Raw genomic sequence first — 26055 nt, forward strand, 5'->3', positions numbered from 1 at the left:
GTGAATTCATCAGAAGGCCTAAAGTAACTTTATGAAACATACCCTCTCTTCTTCTCCCTAATTTATTTTCTCTCCCTTCATGTCTCTCTGCCTTTTCTTTTATTCTCTCTGTCCTTCTGTACTCTTTTCTTCTTTTTCCTGGCTTCTTTCTTCCCGTCCCCTGGAACTTCTGCAGGAAGTAGCACCAGCTCCTAGGCACCCCTGCTCTCTTTCCCTCCTTTGTTGTATCTCTTTCCCCCTGGTCATGTCTTTCAGGCCGTGTTTATGTCTAATTTCTGAGAGCATCGGCTTGTCACCTGCAGACACAGCCATTTCCTTGAGAGAATTGAGCCAGGAGGATGACGACATTGACAAATGCGGTCATGGAAGGAGGAAAAGTTGCAGATTTTCAGATCTACAGTGTCAATTGGATGTAACACCCAGAAAAGGTCCTGGGGTAGAATTCTAGTTGAAATTCTTCCTAAAAATAAGAGGACATAATAAACATGTGAATACAGTACATAAGGTCTTCCCTCAAGAGGAGGTGTTTGTTTTTCTTTCTAAGATGCAAAGCATCCTTGCCCCAAAATATCCTTGAACATCCATTTATACCCCACTGGAGGGAAAAGGCACACTCTGCCCCACTTGGCGGCAATGCGAGCAATGTGGTAACTGCGTGTGAGTTTTCGGGCTGCACATAGGTCCACAGTGCCCTTTCTCAGCCACCAAGAGACCAAGGACAAGTTTGCCATGCCCTTGTGCAGGTTACAAAGAAGAGGACTCCTGTTCCCTAGAGCACTTAGGGGCCCAACAAAGAAGAGGACTCCTGCTCCCTAGAGCACTTAGGGGCCCAACAACCTTATGGGAACAGGGATGGGGGATCTGCTAATAGGTGGGGGCTTCACTAAGGGAATAAACATAAATGGGTGAAGAGTGAGCCCTGAAGCCAAAAGGGATCAATGTGATTTTCCCCTCTGTCTAATGGGTTTTAATAGCAGGAATTTGGATTAATAGGTGTCAATAGCTTAAAGCCGAAATGAGACACTCATTGATTGCGTTGTTTTAAAATTCGATTCACCTGGCACAGATGCCAGCCCAAGCGTGTCTCTGGTATGGTTGTCCCTCAAACTGTCTACCGTGGTTGGCTGTTGAACAGAGAAACAAAAGAAAATAGAAGGTTGGTCCCTCTGCTCTGCTTAAAGATACATTAAATGCCAACTATAATTTTATGTGTATAATGTGATGGCTCGGTGTGAGGTCGGGGTGGTGGTGGATGGGGGGAGGGGGGTTCACGGTGTGAGGGATGTAAAAAAAAAAAAAAAGAAAAAAAAAGATACATTAAGGCTATTGGGATCTGCCCACTACTGGAGTGAGGACATACATAAATTCTGTCTTTACTTTGAGGTGAAGAACTTGGCTGTAAAGATAAACTAATCCAAGCTTCTCATTTTTGCAGCGGTGGGATGTGAGGCTCAGAGAGGCCAAGTGGTAAAGCCTAGGATCACAGAGTTGATGTCAAACCAGGAGCAGAGCCCAGTTAGCCAGTGACCTTCCCGCAGATTCACCGTGACCTTTGCAATGGCTCATAGTCTAAGTCACTACTGGGTGCTCAGGGCTGGTTCTCTGTGTCCCGGCCATATCCACACGAAACCAGCCAGGACACTCCGCTTACCCAGTGCCCAAGTTACTCTCAGGAAGTTATTACAGCAGCGCGGAGGATGGCACCAGGTGGGGTTCAGTGGGGTCGGCAGTGGCAGTCTGGTTAGTGGTGCTGAGCAAGACAGTGTGGAAGGGGAAATCCTGCAGGGAGTGTCTGTTTCCTGTTTCACGAGGGCTCTGAGAATAAATGACCATTCCTTCTACAAAGCAGGTTGGTGGCTCTCGGTCCTGGCAAAGACGGGCCCCGGCCCTATAAGCCTGCAAAGGATGATAACAACTCTAAAGCCGGCCTTTCTCAGGAAATCTGGTCCCCAGCGTCGAATGCCCGTGTTGTGTTTTCCACTCCATATGTAATTGAAGTGCCTGAAGGACGCGTAAATAATTTTTTCTATTTAATTGGTATACTCTTTGAGACTGGAGTCCTGAGTGTCAGTGTTACTGCTCGTTCCCGAGTGGAGGCACGAGGGCTGAAGTGCGGTCATCAGACATAATGCTGCAGCAGGCCTTGTCAGTGCTTGCACAGTAGTGTGTTAATGAGTGTTAAAACTGACATCGCAAACACAGCGTTCTCAATTTTTAAAATTACAACTCTGTAACAAGTCATGCTGTTAAAACATACAAGAAATACCAGTTAAGCCTTCAAGTAGATGACATACGGCCTGTACAGATTACTGCTATGCCAAACTGCATAACGGATCGTTTTCTTTGAAATGAGGCAAGAATTAGCAGATAGTTCAATTATTTGACTACTAAGATAAGTAGAAATAACAAATCCAAATATTAAATACCAATTACTACCTCAAGAGCTATAAATCAGCTCGGCATTACAACATGCCCCTCCTTGGCAGCAAACATAAGAAATGTGGGGGTTTGGCAGAAAACACAAATCTATAACCAATAGGCCTCTATGCAAGAAAGCCATAGTGTCACTTCCCAACCAGCACTTTCAAAATGCTCATTACTCATATTGTGAGAGAAGTCCGGCCATACATTCGTTCCAATGGCATTGACGTTACAACCTCCAAATGTCAGGAGTGAAGCTACTTTCAAGCCAACAGTTGGAAATAAGTGATATGAAGCTTCCACTGCCCCCCTAAACGACGTTTATGGGTCAGTCTAACAGCCTGGTGGCCAAAGTTGTCACCTAATACTTATATTCTTAACTCTAGAAACAGAGCAGAAAATTAACCTGAATCCCTGATTAGCTCCCGGGACCAGAAGAAACTGCTACATAAGATGTTATCTAGCCAGGTCCATCACAGCCCAGTTGAAAGCACTTGTGAACTTCTTCCCTTGGCAGTACTTTGGAGGAGAGGAAGTTTATTTCTCTGTAGATCACAGTTCAATCTCCATTCTTTGTGGGAATTAACTCCAATGTTCAAGCCAGCTGTGTTGTTCGCTTTCCCTCTTATATGAAACCACCACTTGGAGAACTCAATGCTATGAGGGCATTCTCATGCTCAGAAGTGACTGAAGTTTTAGGATGGGCAAAGTAAAATTTTATACACACACACACACACACACACACATACAAGTATATTTAAAAGAGGAAGTAAAAGTATATATATATTTAAAAGAGAATCTCTAAAGCATTTTGGGATTCCCCTAATGAAAGGCACCAGATAAATGCAAGTCATTACCAAAATGAAAAGTCAAGTTTTCCAGCTTTCACATCTGCAAAGAGTAACAACTAGGAGAATCTCTTTTTTGATAAAACCTGACTGTTTAGAAGAATACTCATGAGATTGACTGAGTTATTCGGCCTCCTTCTTTGTCACCACTTTTCACAATCTTTAAGGTCACTGACCATGCAGCCCATGCTCAGTAACCTGATACCATCAGCTTTGGTAAACTGAACAGTCCTCCCGAGTTTGTACCATCACCTGCTTTCAGTGCAGCTGTTGCTGATTTTGTAAATTCTCTGCCCTCCTGTGCTGGAAACATCAGCCAAAGCCAAGTGTTTCATGTGCAAATTCTGAAAAATAACTCTGCTCTTCTAGCTTGGTAGCTGATTGCCCCATAATCATCCCACTTGTGTTGATGCTTCTGAGAAACAGATGTAGATAGGCGACCATCAGGCACTAGAAGGCTCCAGTCTAATGGAAGGATTTGAACTTATAGACTCAAGGTCATAAGTGACCAGTGCATTCATCCAACACATCGCCCACTCTGAAGTAGCCATGGCAACTACGAGTACACAAAACCTTCTGACAAAATCCTCACCACACCCCCATGAGGTATGTATTACCTTCAACTAAGGACTGGACCTCTTAGGGAATGGGTCTCTTTAGGGAAGGCCCAAGTCTTGGAGAAAAAGCCTGCCTAACTCCTCACTGAGACCCCTGGATTCTGCAGCCTTTCCAAAGACTGAACAATAATGGAAGGCAACCGATTACATAGAAAATAATGGAGAACTATCTTACAAAGGGACCCAGCTTCCCCCTCACAATGTTATGTCCTTGGTAACTGAAGAAGAGGAAGGGCATTTTGGAGAAGGCAAGAGTTCTTAACCTTCAGCACAAGTTTAGAAGTTTAAAGGCCTTTTAAATAGCATTAAGCTTTTCAAGAAGTTTGTAATTATTTATGACAGTAGCAATGTTTTGTTTTACAATTCTTTCCTTTTTTCTTGTCCTCTACCCCCCCTCTAGTAAAAAAGCAGTTGAAATGGAAATGAGGATTACAGTATTTCCATTATGGGTAAACAACACAGCCTCCATGCATTTGTATATTTTGAGGACACACTGCCACACCAACAGGTTTCCATGTCATATCAGGAACTCCAGGGCAACTAGAGCATCATATACAACATACTCTATCCTAGAAGCAAAATTATCGAAGTAAATTCTGCTTGGAAATAAAATGGCTCTCATTTTATAAGCTTGCAGAGCAGGCAACAAAAGTTTCTAAGCTACTGCCCTTGCTAGCAACCCTACAATATTTACCTCAGGGAGACAATACAACAATTTCTTTGTAGTTGAGGACGACAACATGACCTTATTTCTAAACATTTTAAAAAATAAATATTTTAAAAACATGCTAATATCTAAGACACAGCAAAGTTTGGTCAAATGGCCTAGACCAGGATCCTCAGCCCGAAATAAATGTTTCCACGGTCACCCTAGGAAAAACAGAGGCCTGGATTTGAAAATCCTTTAAGTATCCTGCATTTGGCCTATGTTTAGCTGAAGCCTCTGTCCTTAATGCGTCTGCTCTAGTAAAAACATTTCTGTCTGCACTACATGTTTAACTGAGTAACATTCTCTAAAGAGCAACATTTATGACATGGACATCAGCATACATTGTTCTAAAGGTGACCGGTGTGCCCATGCATGTCACAGAGCGACAGAAAATTTATAAAAACAACTCATAGACTTGCATTGGTCATGTGCTTAACTTCACATTCTCTTTGTTTTGGTATTAAAAGTAAATGAAAGCAATGAATAAAGAACTGAGATTTTGTTTACACATGATGTGAGCAAAATCCCATCATACCCTTGCTGACCCCGTAGATGTGTTTCCACTGGACAGACTTGTGGAGGCATTTTGTGCAGAACTCACATGACAACCTCACAAACAATTCACAGACAGTTCTGGGCCAGGAGCACTAGAATAGAGTACACAGTGAACATAAAAATTAGCATTCTGGGTGGCACTCATCCAGCAGAAAGGTGAACATTTTATGCCCACGATGCAAAGACCAGTGAGCGTCATTTCATTGAAAGGTTCAAAGGCATGGTGTCAGACACACCATCCTCTAAAAATGATTCTAAATACTGTAAAAACAACCTGGGGCACATATCCCATGCATCTCTCCCGTTTGGGGCTGGGCATACTCCTTATGCCATAACCCTAAGGTGCCTGGACTGTGCCAGAGGCACTAGAGGCAGCTCAGCAATGTGGGTTTGAGGACAAGAAGTCCTCCTGGCTACTGTAAGGAATCATTTAAACTTAGTTCACTTGGTGAGCTCCTGCTCATGTTCGTCAGGCTTGCCATGAGGGATTTAACTTTATGAGCATAGTAGTCCCTTAAATTGATGGAGGGGACCTCCTTCATTCCATCTCCAAAGTCACAGCTGCGCATGGCACTTTCAAGTTGCTTTTGGCGCCGATAAAAGTGGGAGAACTTATTGAAGATCAGGGTGATGGGCAGTACCACAACTAGGATACCCGCCAGGATGCAGGCAGAGGCGGTCAGCTTCCCAGCTGTGGTTCCTGGGACCACATCCCCGTACCCCACAGTGGTCATACTGACAGTGGCCCACCACCAGCAGGCAGGGATGGTGGCCAGGCCCTCGTTCTCTTCCTTTTCGATTGTGTAGGCCACTACAGAGAAGATAGAAATCCCCACGGAGAGGTAGAGCAAAAGCAGCCCTACTTCTTTGTAGCTGTATTTCAGGGTTGCTCCCAGGGAGCGGAGGCCAGTGGAGTGTCTGGCCAGCTTTAAGATGCGGAAAATCCGCATCAGTCTCAGGACCTGGGCCACCCTGCCCAAGTTGGCCAAGGTAGGTGTGCTCTCCACCACCAGGTTCACCACCAGAGTGATGTAAAAGGGGACGATAGACATGAGGTCAATCAGGTTCAGGGCATTCTTGAAAAACTTGAGGAAGTCAGGGGCCACAGCAAATCTGGCTACCAGCTCAAATGTGAACCAGGCGATGCCAAAGTGCTCTACGATTTCAAACCTAGGGTCCTCCCCGGGGTTGCCCTGGCTGTCGGGGATTTGGAAGTCCGGCAGGCTGTTGAGGCACATGGTGATGATGGACCCCAACACCACCAGGATGGACAGGACGCTAAAGACTCGGCTCAGGACTGAGTAGCCTGGGTTGTCCAGCGCCAGCCACAGCTGCCTGCGGAAGTTGCCCAGGGGCTGCCCATCGAACTTGGAGGCGTCATTGTAGAAGGCCAGAATCTCGTCGAAGGATGATGTGGTGCTCTCCTGGTCGCTCTGCTCGTCCCACTTCTCCTGCTCCGGCTCCACTTTGCGGCCGTGGTAGCTGTAGCTGCAGCAGGAGTCGATGAAGAACTCGTTGATTCCCCAGTACTCAATCTCCTGGCTGAAGGAGAAGACGCACAGCTCTGCCATAACGTGAAGCTTGCCGGTATGGTAGAAATGCAGCACGTAGGGGAAGAGCTCCGGGTTGCGGTCAAAGTAGAACTCACGCTGGACATCGTCGTAGTCATCGCAAAGCTCCAGAATGGCCTCGCGCGAGTGGCAGAGCAGCAGGCGGCCCAGGCGCGTCTCGGGGAAGCGCAGCAGAGTGTGAGAGCGCAGCCTCCTCTTGAAACCTCCTACGTTGATGCGGATCTCGCCATCCTCGACGTTGGCTTCTGACACATCCCACAGGCTCTGGCGGGTCATGCTGGAGACGCCCGACCGCCCGCGCCGCGCGGGGGCGCTACACCTGGAAGCGGAGGGAACCGCGTCCTGTGAGGGCGATGTACTGAGGACCCCGCGCCCCTCCTTGTTTACCCATCCGTCTCTGGCGGGCCCAGTCCTCTCCAGGCGGGTCCCTGGGTGCTGAAGGACACTGAGATAGGGAGAGTGGTTCTCTGGGGTTTGGCCCCCTCTCAAGGAAAGGCTTGGGGTGGGGGGTGGTATGTTTCCAGTAGCATGCACGGCCGCGCCTCCACCCCCATCCCAGGGGTCATGCCGCTTGTTTTAGGCTTGCAGGGATCGCGCCCCCGCGTTTCTGGGAGCCCAGGGGGCTACGAGCTGACCTTGCCGGTGGCCGGGCCGAGAAGACGCCCCCGCCCGCTCGCCGCAGACAGGCGGGATCAGAGCTGGGATGCGCACGGGCAGGGCTGGGCCGAGATGGGGGTGCGTAGCTTCAGGAGAGGAATGGGGAAATTCACTGCTCGAGTCTCTAAACCCGGGCTGGGTGAAGGGGGGCGGCCTGGCGTACCCTGTGTCCAGCTCCAACAGCTGAGCACACTCGACCCCCCCCCCCCCGCCCCGGGCCTCCCTGCTCGCCAGGCGCGGTGCTCCGGAGCCGCGTGCGCCGCGCCTTACCCAGCGGAGCTGCCGGGGCTCGCCTTGAGGGTTCTGGAAGCGCTTACCTGCGAGCACTGGGGCCCGCGGCCAAGGCCGGCGGGAAACTTCCCCGACCTGCTGGCGAGCATCGCTGCGGCCGCCGCTGCGGGCTGGCTGTGCGTGTGCGCGCGGGTGCGAGTGTGTGTGCGCCTGTGTCTGCGCCCGGTGGGCCGGCGGGCGGGGTCCGCCGAGCGTCTCCTCCTGTCTCCGGCCGGAGATGCCGCCGCCGCCCGCACTTGCAGAAGGCTCACAGGTGGCTGCTGGTCCCGACGCTCAAGAGCCACCTCTATCGATCTGCACGCCCTTCTGACCCCAAGAGAGACAACAGTACGCATCACAAGCACCGGCGGGAGCCGGGGCCGGAGCCAAGCTGGTGCCACGCGCAGTGGTGCTGAAAGGACAGCTCCCCATTCCCTGGTGCGGCCGCCGCCCTAGACTGGCAATGCCACCGCCGCTGCAGCGTCTCTGCTTTCCTCTTCCGCGTCACCGCGACCCCTTTGCGCTCCTGGCTCCACGTAGGGCCAACATCTTTCCCAAGCCCTCACCCACCCCCGGGTGACAGCTTTTATTGCTACCCTTCCTCTCCCCGGGGCGCAGGCAGGGGACTGCCTACTGTGACCTTTCCCCACTGGGTCTCTGGGGATCCCAGCTGGAAAAATGAGCGGCGGCTTGCGCGAACCCGGGAAGAGCAGGACGGGAGGAACTCCGGGTTTCCCCTTCTTAGGGACCTGATGAAAAGTTTCCTGAAGCTGAGGGGCGGGGGGCGGAGGAGGGCGGGCGGGGGGAAGGCAGCGGGAGGGAGAAGAAGAGAACAGGAAGCTTGAGGTCGAGCTCAGCTTAGTTTGCTGGAGCTGGAGGGCAGGCCCCACTGGCGTGGGAGGGAGTCACGGAATTCCGTTTGGGATCTCTGTGTGGGTGCTGTATGTGCACAGGCCGACGTGGTGTGTGGCTTTGGAAGAGTGCAGGGAAGTATGTGGTTGTGTGTGTGCGGGTGGGTGGTGGTGGTGGTGGTGGTGGTGGTGTGTGTGTGTAGTCTGAGGGCTGTAGGACTTTTCAGTGTCTGTGTGCAGCATTGATAAAAATGGGACCTCTGAGGGGTGGGGAGATGTGTACAGTGTGTCAGAACTGGGGAACCTAAGGCATGTCAGTGTGGTGTGTGTGCACAGCAGGGGCCTTTGGGCTGTGTGTACAGTGTGCTGATTACAGTGTAGTATTGAGTGGGACAGTGACAGGGTCCAATAAGTTAAGAACTGTTTGTATGCTGATAGAGTGGAGACTGTTGGGTGTGGGTCCACTGTAAATGCGCTTAGTACCTGTGTCCTCATTCCCCAGGAGACTTCTGTCCTAGATCTGAGCTCTTGGTCTCCTGGGATTATTCCTTAAGACACTGCCTGCAGGGCCCAAGCTGAGAAATGGACCCACAGTTTCTGGGGAGTACCTTCCCCTTGGTCTCTCAGCCCTTTTGATGGTCCTCATTTGCAAAAACTGATGCACCATGTGAGCTTACCAGTGAGCTGGTGGAACACAGGCCTTGGTCAGAAGTCCTGGGAAAGCCCTCGTGGTGTGGTTCTGGATGCTCTGGACTCACAGGGCAGACACCACAGCCACAGTGGGAAACACACCCTTTCTTTACGTGGCCCTGACAATGTCATCCTAACTAGTCAGATGCTCTGTGGAGCTCAAGGGCTTTGGGGCTTCTTGGAGGGCCTGGAGAGGACCCTTAATCTGGCTTCATGTGAGGCTTCCTGGAACAAGCCTGGCTTCACTTAGAGGAGAACTGTCCCTGTGCCAGCCACCTGCCTCTGGACATGTATATGGGAGTATGTACAGGTCTGCTGACAGCTGAGAGGATTCCAAACCCACCTCCCTGCAGGCTTCTGCAAGTGCAGGGGATTCCAGGGAGGCGGGCACATGAGGGAAGGGAGAATAGGTTGTAAGGGCCACACAAGTTTCCTTTCTCTTGTTGGATGCTTTTAGAGAAGGGTGTGTGTGTGTGTGTATGCATGTATAATAAATAGCTGTGTTGCTGCCTCTTCCACTCTTTTTCAACCCCCTCCCAAACCTTGGGGTGGTGCTGGTTGTGAGATCTCTTTGCTGCAGGTGCCCTTAGCAGCAGCACCTGTGGGGCAGCCTTTGTGGTTCTTGTAGCGCTTCACCCCTGTCCTCTCATTGACTGGTTTACAGCCCCCTTCCGCTTCACCACCATATATATGTCTATGTGGCTTCTGCTGCATGGCCACCATTCCCAGCCACTCCCATGCCCTTGGCCTTGCTCCTGATTCTTCTCCTGGTTTAGCTCAATGCATATATCACCTTTTACTACTGCATTTGGAAGCTTCCTCCGTGCCCCCAAAATGCTAGTGTTTGATGACGCTGGGGTTGTCCTCCCTCCCCTGCTTTATTTATCTGCCTTCCTCCTTCTATTCCTGTCTGGCTTTTGTTCTTGCTCATTCCTCTTCCTTTGTGGTCGTGGGAGATTTCTCCCATGGAAAGAGAGCCTCCTCTGCCTTCTGTTTCTCTTTGTTTCTCCCACACTCAGAGCCACCCCACCTGCAGACCACCAGGGCTCTGCCCAGGCCCCTGGGTCTTTCACCCTTCTAAATAGGATCACTCTGTGCCCCTCTCCACTCTGCCCCTGCTCTTGCTACCCTCCTCCCATCTCCCTCCTTCCCATTTACCCTCCCTTCCCGTCTGTCTCCCTCTCCCTTGTCCCCTTCCACAGCTGACAGAGCTGTGCCAACATGCCCCCAGCCACTCAGGGACCCAGTGTCCATACCTGCCATTTATTTGCTTCTCCTGGGGTCAAGAACAAGCCCCCATGCTTGTCTTTCCTTGAACAGAATGGTGAGTTGGAGACTACAAGGAGAAGCCCAAGTTTGGGGCACATCAGTTTTTTTCTTGGAAAGGCGGAGGCAGGAGCTCTGTGGGTCTGACATATGCCTTTGCAGAGGGTTAAGTGTATGTGACAGGCAGAGCCACTTGTTTATTTCCCAGTCAATGCGCTGAGGAGAAATGGAGCTATCTCTGTCCTTCTATACCAGGGAAGCTGGCTGTGTTTCTGGTTTATTTAGAGGTCTAAGCCCTCATCTTAAAATATAGCTGCCTGCCCCTGGGCTGGCCTTCCAGGGAGATCCTGAAGGGGTGGATGGGTAGGGAAGTGGCACTCTGGGAACGGACACACAGGGACCCCAGGCAGTGGCCCACATTCCTGCATCTGGAAGACTATTATCTCTGTGTTCCTTGCCAACACTGATCTGTCAGTTGAGCCCACACATCTCAGAGTCGGCTTTTTTCTCTGACAGGCGAGGGGGCTGCACCGGCGGCTTGGCTGAGGGAGCCAGGCTGCCTGACCTACATTCTCCACTGCAAAGGAGCCGAACACACATCCTCACTCTGGGTGTGAGCACAGGGGTGCCCACGCCCCCCTGGGGTGGACTGTTCACCTATGTCCATCCCACACCCCACCAACCACCTTCCCCATCACAGCCAGAGTGTCTCTCAAAAACACAAATCAGGTCATGCCATTCTGTTCTGAAAACCTTCTGGGGTTTCCTATCAAATTGAGAATGAAAGCCACTTCCTTACCACAGTTCCAAGACCCTCCATATGCACCCCTGCCCTGCTCGCAAACATCATCCCATTGGTGTTTCCTCCATTGTTTCTTCTCCAGCCAAATACCCCTTTGCTCCCTTCCAGATCCTTTGCACCTGCTCTTCTCTACTTGTCATGGCAGCTTCACATGGCAGGCTTCTCCTTGTCACTCTGGTCTCGATTTAAGTGTCACCGCCTCAGAGAGGCCTAACTGCCCAATAACTAGATTCCCCAGTCAGTTCCATCATTTCTTTGACAGCACTTATATTAAATAGTTATTGAATATATTATTGAATAATGAATGAATGAGGCTCCAACTCCTATCTTACATTAATCTGTGCCAGCCAGAGTCTCGGCCCCGCTTCTTGTTCCTCCTGGTGGTTCAAGAACAGGTGTGAGGGGGGAAGGATTGCTGTGCCTGGGGCTGTGACTTGGAGCCTCCAAGCTCTGTGGTGCTCACAAGAACAATTGATTAGCCTAATGGATTTTATCCCTGGTACATTCGAATCCCTTGGGGAGCTTTCATAGTAGTAGATGCCCCTGGATGCCTTGAACCTCTCCGCAGACCAATTAAATCAGAATCTCTGGCATGGGGCCAGAGGAATTAGTGTTTTCTTAAAGCCCCCTCAGTGCTGGCAATGTGCAGTCAAGGTTGAGAGCCTGAGCAGCCTTGTCTTTCAGGGCATGGACACGCAGCTGTGTGCTCAAGCACAGCTTAGCGGTCAGCACCGAGGGCACGGGCTGTCTTAGCTCAGGGAACATCAACCCCACCCTAACTCTAGGTCAGTGCCTGCCCAGAATTGGGGAACCATAAAAGTTGGGTGCCTTTGTCACCGTCTCCCCTCAACCCCTGTGCCTCCACCTCTCAGAATCATTTGCTTTGGAAACAACTTGTGATTAGGAAAAGTCATCGTTTCTTCCCCTCCTTGAAAGGAGATCTGCTCCTGGGCCTACATTAGGCTGCCAGTGGTAATGGGGATGAAACAAGCAGCTGGCAGGCCTGTCTGGGAGGGTTTAGAGTGGAAAGGCATGGAGACACTGTTGGGGATGGAAGCAGACTGGAAGAGAGGAGAGAAACAGGTGGGGGATACCTGAGCTGGGGAAGCGGGGTTTGAGCCTTGGGAAGGAGGCACATCAGGGGGAAAAATGGACTGGTGAGGGAGATTGAGAGAAAAGTTGGGGAACAATGGGTTTCAAGAAGTTTTGCTATATTATGAATGCAATTCCTCATTAGGTGTTTCTCAAGAGGCAATACAATAGTAAGTATTATATAGCTTGCACATTGTTTTCCGGATGCTGGACTGAATTTATTACATGTGAGTACTTGCCTAGGTCATTTGGCTTTATCCCCAGAGGCCATCCTTCTCTCCTCCTACAGCCAGACCCCCACCCCGAGGTGCCCCTGCAGGTTGACAAGGGAGAGAAGGTTGTTTCTGAAGGGCTTCTTTCTGAGTCCTTTAATAAAAATGTGACCAGATGCCCCACGACAGGCATGCACAGGGCCTGCTCCTGAGGGCTTGGGACTGTGAGGGCTTGTCTCTTGGTCCTCCTACTCCAAGTATCTTTTCCTTAGGAGGCTTTACCTGTGAGCCACCTGGGTACCACTTCCTTGGGGCCCTTTACTGAATTCCCCAAAATATCCTGGGACAAGACTGGAATAATTAAAATATACTTGAAACTTAGACTTAAGATCACCTCATGGGAAATTAACAAGAGGACAACACGCCTCCTAGGTTCACTATCACCCGCCTCTAGGGTCTAATCATCTTTCACCTGACCATCAGGCCTTCCTAAAAGCCTACTGTGGAATTTGAGCCCCAGAGACCAAGGAACTTCCTCTCCATCTGCCTCAGGCGTGTCCTCTGACTTCTGCTGTCCCTCCTTTCCTGAGCCTTCTTTGGGTGAATCACAGCTGAACTGAAGCTGCCATCCTCCAGCCCTGGCCCTACTGTCTCGGCCCCGTGAGACACCAGGTCAGGACAATTTACTTCAAGGCCCTCACCTGTGTTCAGGGAGCAGAGGCGTCTCAACAACGGTCCACCGCCCAGGGGACTGATGAAGGCAAAAGAAGTAGAGAAAATGAAGCTGAGAAGGATAACGATGAAGGCAGCACTAGAGGGAAGCCACTGGCTGAGGTGTGTGCACCAGAGCCAGACAACCGGGCCCCAGCTCCCCAGCCATGCATCCTTGGAGAAAACATTTAGCCTCTTCATGCCTCATGGTCCTCGTCTTTAAAATCTATGGCAGTCCCTAGCTTGTTATTATAAGGTTATTATATATAATATAAAGTTATTATAAGGTTAATATATATTACAAGGTTATTGTGAGAATTAAAAGAAACACTTAAGAGCGCTGTAGCAGGGCCTGGCATATAGCAAGTGCTTCAGTGTTATCCATGACTAGTGCTAATTACTGAGTGCTTATGATGTGATTGGCCTGTGCTAAACTCTCTGCTTGCCTCCTGCCCTCTCTTGGGTACTATTATTAACCTCATTTACTGATGCCCATTAAGTGGGGTGTTTAGATTCAAACATGACTCTCTGGTTCCAAAATCTGCCCTCTTAATGATCTTGAGTAGGTGCAGGATTAATTAGTGTAGGCTAATTGCTGTCAAATCCCACAATCCCAGTGGCTTAACATAATAAAAGGATCATTTCTCACTCATGTTTCAGTCTAATTGGATGTTTGGGAGAAGCCTTCCACATGGTGATTCCAGAACCCAGGCTCCTTCCACCGAGAGCTCTGCCAGCTTCTAGGGCCTTGAAATCCCTCCCTGGAATCCTCTGCATAAAGATGGGAGATGAGGGAAGACGACATAGAGGATGGCACGAGAGGTTTTCCAGGCCAGGTCTGGAAGTGGCAGGCTTCGCTTCTGCCCACATGCCTTTGGCCAGAATTTAATCATAGGGCCCCATGTAACTGGGAGGGGTAGAGGAGGATGCAGGAAGAAGAGAAATTGGGACACCAAAACTTTCTGTTGCTGATGGATGAGTAGAAGCTGGGAGACATCCTGCATCATTTCTCCCAAGGTGGGGAGAAAGAACACAGAAAAGTCCCCACTCACTGCTTACCACAAGGTGGCTAAAGATATCCCTAACTGGAAGGACTTTGTTTGAGGACACAGGCCCATGGTGCCCTATATCTCTAGGTGTCCTGAGCTGGCACTGAGGAATGGTCTCTAAGCCTCAGACAGGACTTTGTTTCCCTCTTCTCATAATGACATTTTCAGCCTTGAACTTATTCACACCACATGTCTGAAGAGGGGTATCTGTCCTGGTTCTTGGTCACAAGTTGTAAAAAGGTTATTAGGTAGGTTACAGATTCTCCAGGCAGGAACCAAGCTTGGAAGCTGCAGTAGCTGAAAACCTAGTTCTTCCCCGCCCTCCTTAGATCTGCACTTCTTCCCTTGGCTGGGAACTTGGCGGAAATCTCTCAGGGAAAGATTTCTTTTCAGATCTGGTCTGCCTGTTTTTTATCATGACCAATTGTCTATCCTCAGACACATTCCCAGCTCCCCAAACCTCTCCCAGCTCAGGGTGCTGTCCCCCGGCTCTCATTATTCTGTAAAAGTGACACCCACCCACCCAATTATCCATCCATCTCCCATTGATCTATCCATCCATCCACCCACTTCCTCATCCCACACCTTGGATGCCTCTGTGGGCTCCTGTTTCTATGGTTACTCCAGGGCCTGAGTCTGCTGAGGGTTTGCTGAGCGATTCTCCACCCTAGGCTGTTCTCACAACAGCCTTACTGCTGGACTCAAATCCTGGATTGCTCATGGGGTCCCACCCTTCTTTCAGCTCTCTCTCCCCACAGATCACACATTGCTTACACATTGTCCCATCAAGGTGATCAGCTTCCTGGATTTGAAATAAAATCAAAAGCTTTCCAGTAGTTGAATAGAGAGACACTTCTAGAAGTAAAATATCTGGGGGGCAGGGGGCTGCCACATGAAACAAGTGGACGTTCCCAGAGGTAGGTGGTGCCCCTTGGTAATAATAAGTGCCGGCATTTATTGGGCACTTACTATAAGCCAGGAACTATTCTAAGGATTTCATGTCTATGTATCAACCAGGTTATTCCTCACAATAACCCCGTGGGGTATGTATTATTATCTGAGAAGAAACAGGCACAGAAAAGTTGAGTAACATGTTCAAGATTAGAACTAACCAGTGACAGAACTGCGATTCAAAGCAAGACAGACAGACTGTAGAGATTTGTTCTTATACGCTGCATTCACGGCCTCTCTACAGCCATTCCTCCCCACCCAGGGATTCTGGAAGTTTCCCAGAATCATTTTCCAAGGCAAGAAGTAGATTTCTGAACTCCTCCCCAGCACTCAGCTCCTCTCTGGGGGTGACAAGTACCCATATGTGAGAACCCCATATCTACTCTAGACCACTTGGCAGCAGCTTTTAGTTGCTCAGAAGCCCAGATAGGCCCCCGTTGTTCTTAGGAGGAGCTCTCTGACCATATGCACCCTGAGCTGGTCTGTCTGTGGCTCTAAAGCTTTCCTCAGGTCGCAGCCAAGCTACACCTTGTCCTCAGAGGCCTTCAGGAGGGTGGGAAGAAGTAATCCCATCAGAGAAACCCAGCTGAGGGAAGACACAAGATGTTCCCAACAAGTGACAGAAAACCAATTCACACTCTTCCCTGCAGCCAAAAAATTAAGCTAATTTTTCATTTCTCTGCTTACGTGCGACTCGACTAAACATAGGCATCCAGGAATGCAAACAATGACTAGATTTTCTTAATTTAGGACAGTTTTAATTAAATCTTGCTAAAATGATGGTGGCTCTGGATATTTTTATTATGGTAGGAAGCTATGTGATTTGGGAATAGGAGAGGTGGGGAACACGATCCTCCTCCCCTGGCCATCTCCCACCCCGTACTGGCCTCCCCGTCATGCCCCATTGAGCATGTCTCCTGAAAAAACGTACAATTCTCTTGGGATTCTTGTTTCTTCTGCTCTTGTTTTTATTAAAGGAAACTAGTTTCTGTACACTGCACTCATTCTGACTAACTGGAGTTGGTAAATCCAAATGACTCAGCAAAACAAACATTTAAATTATAGGGTTATTTTTGAGAAAAATTTGGATTTACCAGAAGTCACTAGTATAAATACTAAGACACCAAAATCAAAAGTTTCTAAGGTAGCGTCTTCTAGTACATGCTGCTTACCCATGTCCAGTTCTCCTCTCCCTCTGGGTACATGAAAGGATGACATTTCCCCACCCTCTCCAAGTTTGGGGGAGCAATGTGACTTATTCTGGCCAATGAGCTATGTCTCGAGTAATGTGTCATATGTAGGCCAGAACATTTGACTAAAGTGTGAGAGGCTGCAGCATTCTCTGCCCCTGCTGTGGAAGTAATATTGAGAAGATGGTGCCGCAAGATCAAAGCAGCCTGGATCCCTGGGCTACCCAATGGAGCACAGCTACCTGGAGTCTCCTGGATGTGAAGCAGATTTTGTGTGGTTGAGAGATACATTTTAGTTGGGTTTTATCACTGAGGTTTGAGGGGAATTGGTTGTTTCCTGCAGTAGAGTCTCTCCTATCTTGATTAATACAACAAATAATGCTTTTCTAATGATCATTGTACAATAAGACCACATCATTTTAATTATTTTATACTGGATTATTTTGGAATTTCAAAAATCATCTGTCCTGTTTGGTCTGGAATGAGATGAAGTTTACTTTTGCCAGCACTAAATAAGATTGTTGGAGAATATATGTAACTTACTTAGGTAAAACTTATGTGTCAGCAGGAAGGCTTTTAAATTTGCCAGAATTCCAGGATAAGGTTAAATGCATACCTTCCAAATAAAAGTGGTTAGAATGGGGGGTAGATTCATTTCTCAGAGAATTGTGGGGTGCACAGGTTATGAGTGGGAAACATTGATTTTTAGAAGGGGACAGTGATTCAGTAGTTGGGAAGAAGGAGGTGAGACGATGTCTGAAGAAGAATTTTAAGAAGTTAGTGTGTGTGATTTCTATCCCACCAAGAAAGCTTTTGCTGAGAGGTATCAGTTAAGGTAATGCCAACCTGCATAATATATAAATGTATGTGGCTTAAACATGACAGAAGTTTACTTATTAGTCACATGAAATCCAAAATGTTTGTACTAAATTGGTGGGCAGTTCTCCTACAAGTGGTGATTCAAGGAATTGGGCTCCTTTCTATTGTTGGAAACACATCTTTCCAACATTGCAGAGCTCATCTAAATTCAGTCAGGAGAACAGAGAGGGTGGAAATGGATACAGGATGTTTTTATAACCTAGACATAGCACACATCATATCCACCAGTATTTCATTGGTCAGAACCCAGTCAGTTGACCACTCCTATTTGCAAGGGAGGCTGGAAAATGTTATCTAGCTGTGTGGCCAGGAGGAAGAGGAATCAGGTTTGGTGATGACCTAGCCACTCACAAAAGATCTCCATTCTTTCAGAGTTGGATTTGAGCATGCTTTTAGACTGTAACCCCATGTAGACAGAGCAATAAGTGGGCCCAACTTTGTGCAGGTTATATTTTGGAAGGAGGCCTGAGTGGGATTTTTGCTTAAGACACAGTTTTCTGTTTCTTAGATTAAAATAATAATCATATACCTGGATCACAGATACACCTCTGGAATTGCCAACTTGTTGGAATTATAAACAAGGACAGGTGAATCAGGTACAAGCACTACAGTATGGGAAAGCCTGAGAGAAATGGTGGAACCTACTCTGACATTAAAATTACAGTTTTAGAGAGGAACAGATTGTACCACACAGGGAATTAAACGAATGCAGGGCCCTGTGACTTGGTTAAATGGAGGATGACTGCAAGAAAACTCTCTCTTGAGATTGCAAATTGAACATTAGCATTTAATCCAATCCTTGTAGACACCCAACTGTCTTAAGACACAAGAGACTTTTATGCAAGGAGTAAAGAAGTCAGTGATAAGCACACTTGGATTGGTTCAAAGCTGTTGCCCTGCTCTAACTGGGACCATCTCTCCTGGAGCACAACTGCTACTGTGAGGCTTGCAATCAAGTCAGCATTGAACTGTTTATACAAGTTGATTGCTACTAGAAACATAAGAAATTCACAGGAAGTCCCATACTAGAAATCAGAGAAAAGGACTTTGAGTTAGTGGTTAGTGGTTCTTGGAAGATTTGGGACATGGCAAGCACTGAAGACAAAAAAAGGCATTTTTTAGAAGAAGTACTGAACAACAGAGAATGTATGCAGCTCTCAAGCCACCAGGCATCTGCTTTAGTGGTTGACCACCTCACTGCCCTAATGGGAGTAGAGGGGAAAGTGGAGGGAAGCTAGGATTTATATATTGAGTTAATATTAAGAAACTACCACCAGCACAAACATTTTCCTGTGCTGCAGCAGGAGGAGCTGCTATAGCAAGGCATCCCCATGGGAGCCATAGAAGCTGGCTTGGATAATGAGAAGCACTTGGATCAATCCTTGCGGGAAAAAGATCAGCAACTTTTAGCAAAGAGAGGCTGAGCAATGTGAGATCTGAGCTTAAAGTTGGAGAGACTTCCTGAATTCCCTCTGTTGGTATGGATAATCAAGGCTGAGGAAAACGAGGTAAGATGGCATCTACTGGGAGCAAGATGGAATAATGGAATTCAAGCTAGGGCAGCCAGGTTGGGTTGGGGTGCCAGTGTGGCTCAATCTGAGAAGGAAAATGGATGGGAGAGCGGCTTTCTTTATCCCATTCAGGTGACACCCCAGATCCAGCCCGGGTCTTAGGTTGAAGACAGCACTACTGAATTTGCTCCTAGAGGGGTAATGTTGGTTGCATAAAAGGCATTTCTCCGGGCCCCAGCGTGAGTGAGATGGTGTCACCCTCAGGCTGCCCTGAATGTTGGAGTAAATGACATGTGTGTTTTATTTGTGGCAAGAAACAACATTTGAGCTTGAAACTGCGAGGAAATGTGGTCTGTGGAGACCACCAAGGGGCAGAGACACTGGTGGAGAGGCTGGGTGGGTGGTCTCAGATGTTAATGATGCAATAAGTAGGGGTGGGGGCAGGCTGAAGAGGACGCATGCCCACCACCTTAAATCCCCTTATCTCCAAACTGCATAGGAGAAGGAGGAGAACGGAGAATCTGGGTTGGGTGAAGGGATGAGTTGAGTGTGGGGAGGGAACTCATTGGCTACAAGTCAATATTATATTCTGACTGTGACTGTGTACTTTAGAAAGGGAGTTATGCTATTGATTCATTAGCTCTGGAAAAGTTGTAACAAGATGAAGGATTTTATTGCATTGCATTTAAAGGTTGTGGAGCAAGATAGGTTTGTGGCTTCAATGGGAAGAGCAGTGAGAACAATCTTGTGTCACCTCATCCAGAAAATCCATCCCCAAACCTCCGTTATTCTTCAAGGATTTAAGAGTTAAATGCTTATTTCTTTTGCTTATATTTTTGAGTGGAAAGGGCCATGAGGACCCTTAAATTTATGTGGGTTACACTTAAAAGGCACATAAAAATGGATATGGCTGTTTGAAAATAAGCCTCATCTAACTATTAAAAACAATTGACCAAACTTTTTTTGGGGGGAGTGGGGGTGGTGGTGGTGAATACTTTGTTAGTATGTAATTCATTGTAATAATAAAATGTCATTGTAAGGACTGTGGCTGGAAGTTATGTTCCCAGTCTTAGGACCTTGAGATGTACTAAAGCTACTATTGATCTGAAGGTAAAAGAAAAGTGAAAAGAAGCACTTAGAATTTGATCCCCACCTTTCTTCTTCCTCCTAGAACCTGTACCATTGTGAATGATTTTGTTTTACCGTGTTTCCCCGAAAATAAGACCTTGCCGGACAATCAGCCCTAATGCATCTTTCGGAGCAAAAATTAATATAAGACTCAGTCTTATTTTACTATAAGACCGGGTCTTACACAATATAAGACTCAGTCTTATTTTACTATAAGACCTGCTATAATATAATAATATAATATAATTAATATAACATAACATAACATAACATAACATAACATAACATAACATAATATAATATAATACCGGGTATTATATAATATAATATAAGACCCACTCTTATATTAATTTTTGCTCCAAAAGATTCATTAAAACTGATTGTCTGGCTAGGTCTTATTTTCGGGGAAATACAGTAGTAGGTATGAGTATGTGTGTGCATGCGGAGGGGGACCTTATTGGAAGTAATGTAAGATGCAAGAATACAGCAGGGTCATATGTAGACACGTTTAATAATATTAATTAATTATACATCATCAGGAGAGAGAGAGAGAAATGGTGTGGGTGTTCCCATCAACTATATAACTCAAAGGGTGACAATGATCATTTATTCATTTACTTATCCATATATCTACCCATTCATACATGCATACTTAATCCTCCCAAATCAGCTTTTGGGATACAACAGCCAAAATATGTTCTATCCCAGTTTTCTTTCCTTCATTTATTCATTTATTCAACAAATATTTATTAAAGCTCATGTGCTCATGAAAATATATCTTTGAGGAAGACAGACAAGCAAAGGCTTACTGGCCACACTGCAGATGAGATCCACACAGTAGGGATACCTGGGGATCCCCAATCCAAAGGGCAATTCTCATCTCTCTATCTGCTTATTCAGAGAAGGAGATGGAGGTGAGAGGACAGCACTCACGTGTCTCTACATGTATTTTCACAAGGGAGGGAAACAGATCCTTCAGCATTTCAGCTGTTCCTTGGCCTGTGGTCTCTCCCAGCCTTGACTTGTACAGAGTTTGAGTCTAAGATTGTCTTCTAAGATCTTCCAAACCCATTTTAGGTGGCTGTTTTTTAATACAATAACCACCAAGACATTCCATTATCTGTAGACCCATGATGTTTAATTTTTTTCCTTTTCTAACAGCCCAAATTAGAAACAATGTGGAAAAACTTAGGAAACACAGTGCAGAGAAAATAAATAAGACTGATTCAATTGCTTTGTATCCTAAACAAAATCTGATTGCTGAGTCTCTGCCTTGGGTCAGTTCTTTCCTCCTGTATGTGTGACATTCTCAAGGCAAGGAGGGAACCACTGAAGGTGGTTTTTCCTCCAGCCTGGTCTAAAAGGCATTTGGCAGAGAAGGTATAGGAGATTGTCCTGAGCTTGAAGACAGCTGTAAATGAGTCAGAAGGGACTTAAGGCCAGTACAAGACTCAGAGCCATGTTGATCATAGTTTTCAAGCATTAAAATTGAAAAACATGGTTTGACACGTGGATTACCATAGGACAAACAAATCTGGAATTAGAAAGTTCATATTGCAGGGTGTTGTAGCTGAGTCCAAAATGGGGTTTGGAGAGTTGCTATTAGTCCCTGCACCTGTTTACATGGAGTGACATGCATAGGGTTTTTGTTGGCTGGAGGGAATGGGGGAAGTTGGCAGCAGATTTGCTTTGGGAAGGAAGAGAGGGGAGACTGAAGGATGGAGGAAATGGCAAGGGTCAGTTCCTCATGAGCTCCCCATTTAGACAGAGGGCTTAGAAGAAAAACCAAAGAGGCTATTTTCATGAGGAAGTTGAAGACACTCTGGGTACAAGCAGAGCTGTTTTGGGGCTCATGCATAACACGTGAGAGATGCTGTTCCCCTCACTCTGTATGGAACCCAGGACAGCTCTTGCATCTCATGGGCTGGTAAATTTAGATGCCCCCAAAGACGGCTCCTCCCTCTTACCCAAAATAGTCAGTATTATCCAACAGGCACCATCAGAAGTGGATTCCCAGAAAGCTTCAGCTGAGTGGATGAGAGCATGGGGCTGAGTAAACAATTTAGGGATAAGAGGTCCTGAGAGAGTAAATAGGGTCAGGTAGAAAAACTCTAGGTCATTGTTGTTTATGACGCTTAAAGAAGGCAAGCTGCGTTAAAGAAACAAGAGGAGACCACAGAGCAAGAGAGGACATTTTCTTCCAAACTCAATATTGGATCATACAGTGGGAGACACAGTTGGATAATAGGATAGATTATCTGAATTTGGGACTTATCCAGAAAAATTGCCAGAGCAGTATCAGATTAATTTGATTGAAGTTTTCGTTTGATTAGATCCTTAAACTCTGGTTATGTGTGCTTATTAATCCAGCCTATTGTCTAAACAGAATGGGAACCCACAGTCAACTTTATAAAAGCAGCAGAAGCATTGCCAGCTAGCCTCTGGTTTTGGATTTTGTTTTGTGATCTAACAGTTACAGGAGGTTGTGACAGTAAAACCTATTTAGAATACTAGTGATCACTTTAAGTCTCTTAAAGGCTTTAAGAAAATATTTTAATCATTGAATCTTTCCCTAAGCCCAGCAGAGTTATTCATGAATAAATTGTTATTCCTTTGAGTCAACAAGAATTGGACAGACTTACTGAATGAATGAAGCTTTCTCTTCTGGTCCTTCTCATGGCTGTGGCAATGTGCGTTTCCACTAGCTCTGTGAAATGCAGATGGAGTACAATTTTCCCCAAATTGATTTGTTCTACATCATTGAATTTCAGCTATTTGCATTTTTATGCCAGAATCAGATTTAGCTTATTATTATTGTTGTGGAAAATAATTATAATCCTTTAATTGTCATGGCACTTGACAATTTTTAAAAAATCACATATGTTATTTAATTCCATCCTCACTCTAACACAGAGGCCTGAGCAGACTAGGAATTATCAACTATGCCTCCAACTGCAAACTGCCCCTCTGTCCCAGATGGTAGGATGAGGTTCTGAAAGGAGAAGTGACTTGCCCCGCCCAGGGTGAGAGGCTCTGCCAGTCCTGAGTTCTGATCTCTTCAAGCTCTGTCTTCAAAGTCTGTCAAGTGAGTTTAATCATCTTTATCTACAGGTACATACTTGGTTGTTCCCTTTTCCTCCCATCTCCAAGCGATGCACGTGTCATTCAGGGGTCCTGAAGCCCATCTGGACTAGGATGTGTGAGCATAAAGCTTGGAGGCTAAGGGGCCAGCAGTCATAACACACACACACACACATACACATGCCAACACTCAGACACAAACATGCACATATGTGTACCCTGGCTGAAGAGCTACTTTCTGAATTTCAAATCTATAGCAGGTTAAGAGGAAGATACCTCTTCCCCCTCTGCTACTATTCTTGTCTCTAAAATCAGCTCCATAAATACACTCCCACTGTGGGGACAGAGCCCCAGAAAGCAGTTTCCAGGCTCTCGGCCTCACATAGAAAAGTGCTGGCTCGGGTAGTAAATGGCCATCAACTGTAATCAGATGGCCATCAGCTGTGGCTAGCTGGCCATCAGCTGTAACCCATAAGCCATTGGCCACTAGTATAACTGCTGTGGCTATGCTAGCAAGGGAATGGGGGCTAGCAAGGGAATGGGGGCTAGCAAGAGCTGATTGCAGACAGGCGGATGCTGCCGGCGAGAATATATTGGTTTGACTCCCCTATCTATGGCTCCGTGGGTGTTCCTTTTTGGCCTCACCATGTCCTGCGTTCTTATGTGGAGAGTGGGAGCTGAGACTCCGCCTAAGGCCCTGCATGACACCCACACACACACACACCACACATACATTCATCGCAACCCACTCTTCAGATCTAAACAATACAACCCTCCAAATCCTTGGCTTTCATTGCCAATCAGTTCTTACACTTGCCTCCTAACTTATGCACAGTTGATGGCCTCCTGAAGTCCCAAAGCCTCTAATTACTCCCTTCCTGTCCAGTGTCCTTTTGCCCAGAAGTTTGGTGAAAGATGTAACAATAGCCTAGGATAGCCTCTGTTTGGGCCTCATAACCCCTTAGCAAGCTCAGCTGGAGTGCAGAGGCAGCTGGTACTCACAAGATGTTACCACTGTGACCTCCTCTTCCACACTGGACTCTAGGGCTGGAACTAACCTTTGCTGTCACCTGGTCCAACCCCCTTCTTTTATAGGAGGAGAGTTCCAGGCTTAATTCTGGACTTAAGGTGGACTTAAACACCCAAGAGTGGTGTTTTTCACTCATCTGTGGAAGGATAACTAGATAAGCCATGTCTTATTTACCCAACAGCAGGCTCCTCAGGAAAGCATCAAATGGCCCCCATCTGGTTTCGGTGAGGAATGGCATTGTCATATTCTCCTGCAAGTAACAAAAGACTCAACAGGAGCCATTTTGACAAATAGCATAGAGGCAGCTGTTGGGAGTCCCCAGTTCACAGCTCAAGGACACCAATGCTGGCTTCTGCCGGATTGTCTCAGTCTGTTCCTCACGCTGTTACCTCACTGTCTCAGAAGGACTGCTGCACTTCCTGGCGCGTGTCTGTACATCAGCCAGGAAGAAGAAGGCAAGAGGAAGGGACATTGCTCCAAACATCTCCTTACCTCTCCTTGGCCTATGCTGTGACTGCTGATGGGCCTGTCTGCCTGGGCATGCAGCTTCCAGGACTCATGATCACCCCTGACCCCTCCCCTGGGGCAGCCCTCAACCAATCAATCACTGACAAGATGCAGAGGATCAATACTCCAATTCCCTTGCCCTAGGGGTGGAGGAGGGTAGATAATTCCAGAACACTGGCTCTACACTAACTCCCCGAGTCCCCAGGGGGATTAAGCTACAATTTTATCCACTTGCTTCATAATGCTGCTTTGCAGGTTTACTATCCTTCCTTGCCCACTGGCCTACTGGCACGTCTTAGGGTTGCCTCCCAATTAAACTACTTGCAGTATAATCACTCTCTCAGGGCATGCTTCTGTAGGGGAAACCAAACTAAGGTGATGGGGGCTTCAGAATCCGAGAAGTTAAGCAAATTTTCCAGGGTTGCCAGTTAACAAGTGGGCAGCCAGTATTAAAATTGGGTCTTACAGATTCCAACCCTGATTTCTTCACTCATCTTCTGATTAGAGTGTCTGACAGCCCTGGAGGCAAAGGGAGCCTCTACCAAGGCAGGGCCCACCTTCCAGGGGAGGACTATGAGCGTGGAAATGGGGCTGGGAGAGGATTCAGCTGCCCTTGGCTTCCCTCAAGTGTCAGCAGCTGCAGGAATAGCTGGAAGACAGACTGATGATAACTCAGTTTTGAATTCTCCTTCACAATTAGCTCATGAAATGAGTTGTCAAAGGAAAGGTCGGCCCTTCCCTGGAGGCTGTCCCTCCTCTTCTGGGCTTATGGTAACTTGGTAACTCGGAATGGGGTCTCCTTCCTTGGCCCTTACCCTGGGTCCCTATAGAAGGGTGTTTCCAACAGATCAGATGCTGGCCTCCCACAACTCTGTTCAGAAAATGTGCTCATCAGAGAAGGTTGATAGAGAACATGCTGCTTATAGGGCTGAGGGAGCAAGAACAAACTGTCCCTAAGGAATGTCCTCCTCACCCAGCAGGCCCTGCACAGATGCAGGCCTTCGTGACTCAGGACAAACATTCTCCAGGTGGGAGGAGGCAGATGCCACATGCGGAACTCACTGGAGACCATTCCCAGACTCTCAGAACAGCAGGACCCTCTTGATTCAGCAGACAAGGAGGCAGAGGGGTCTCCTATCTGGCTCTTCCCTGCCCGTTTAGTAGGACCCAGACCTTCCCTCCTCTCAAAGACTCAGTGCCACCAGGCAAGTAAACCAGGCACAGACCCCAGGGAACACCAAACTGTTTGGCTCTCTGAAAGAGGAGACAGGCGTTGTCAGGACACTAAATCTGGCTCTAGATAAGCAGGGCTAGATAGTCTCTCCACAATGGTATGTAGGTTTGGAGAAAGGATTCAGATAGGAGCCTATGGCTCAGTGGAAAGAGCACAGGACCTAGAGTTAGGTGTGCCTGGGTTCTGATCCCAGCTCTGCCTCTCACCAAGGTCCTTAGGAAAA

General features: G+C 47.4%; 1 protein-coding gene across 1 annotated transcript; it reads right to left on the bottom strand.

Moving 5' to 3' along the window:
• Positions 1 to 322: 322 nt before the first annotated feature.
• Positions 323 to 8396, bottom strand: KCNS2 (potassium voltage-gated channel modifier subfamily S member 2). The gene is made up of 3 exons (XM_081071018.1): positions 7696 to 8396; positions 1378 to 7040; positions 323 to 460 (listed from the first exon to the last, which is right to left on the bottom strand). The coding sequence occupies exon 2, from the start codon at positions 6995 to 6997 to the stop codon at positions 5564 to 5566; it is 1434 nt and encodes a 477-aa protein (XP_080927144.1). The 5' UTR covers positions 6998 to 7040; positions 7696 to 8396; the 3' UTR covers positions 323 to 460; positions 1378 to 5563.
• Between the last annotated feature and the right edge of the window lie 17659 nt (positions 8397 to 26055).

Source organism: Rhinolophus hipposideros, assembly GCF_964194185.1.
Source record: "Rhinolophus hipposideros genome assembly, chromosome: 13".
NCBI lineage: Eukaryota > Metazoa > Chordata > Mammalia > Chiroptera > Rhinolophidae > Rhinolophus > Rhinolophus hipposideros.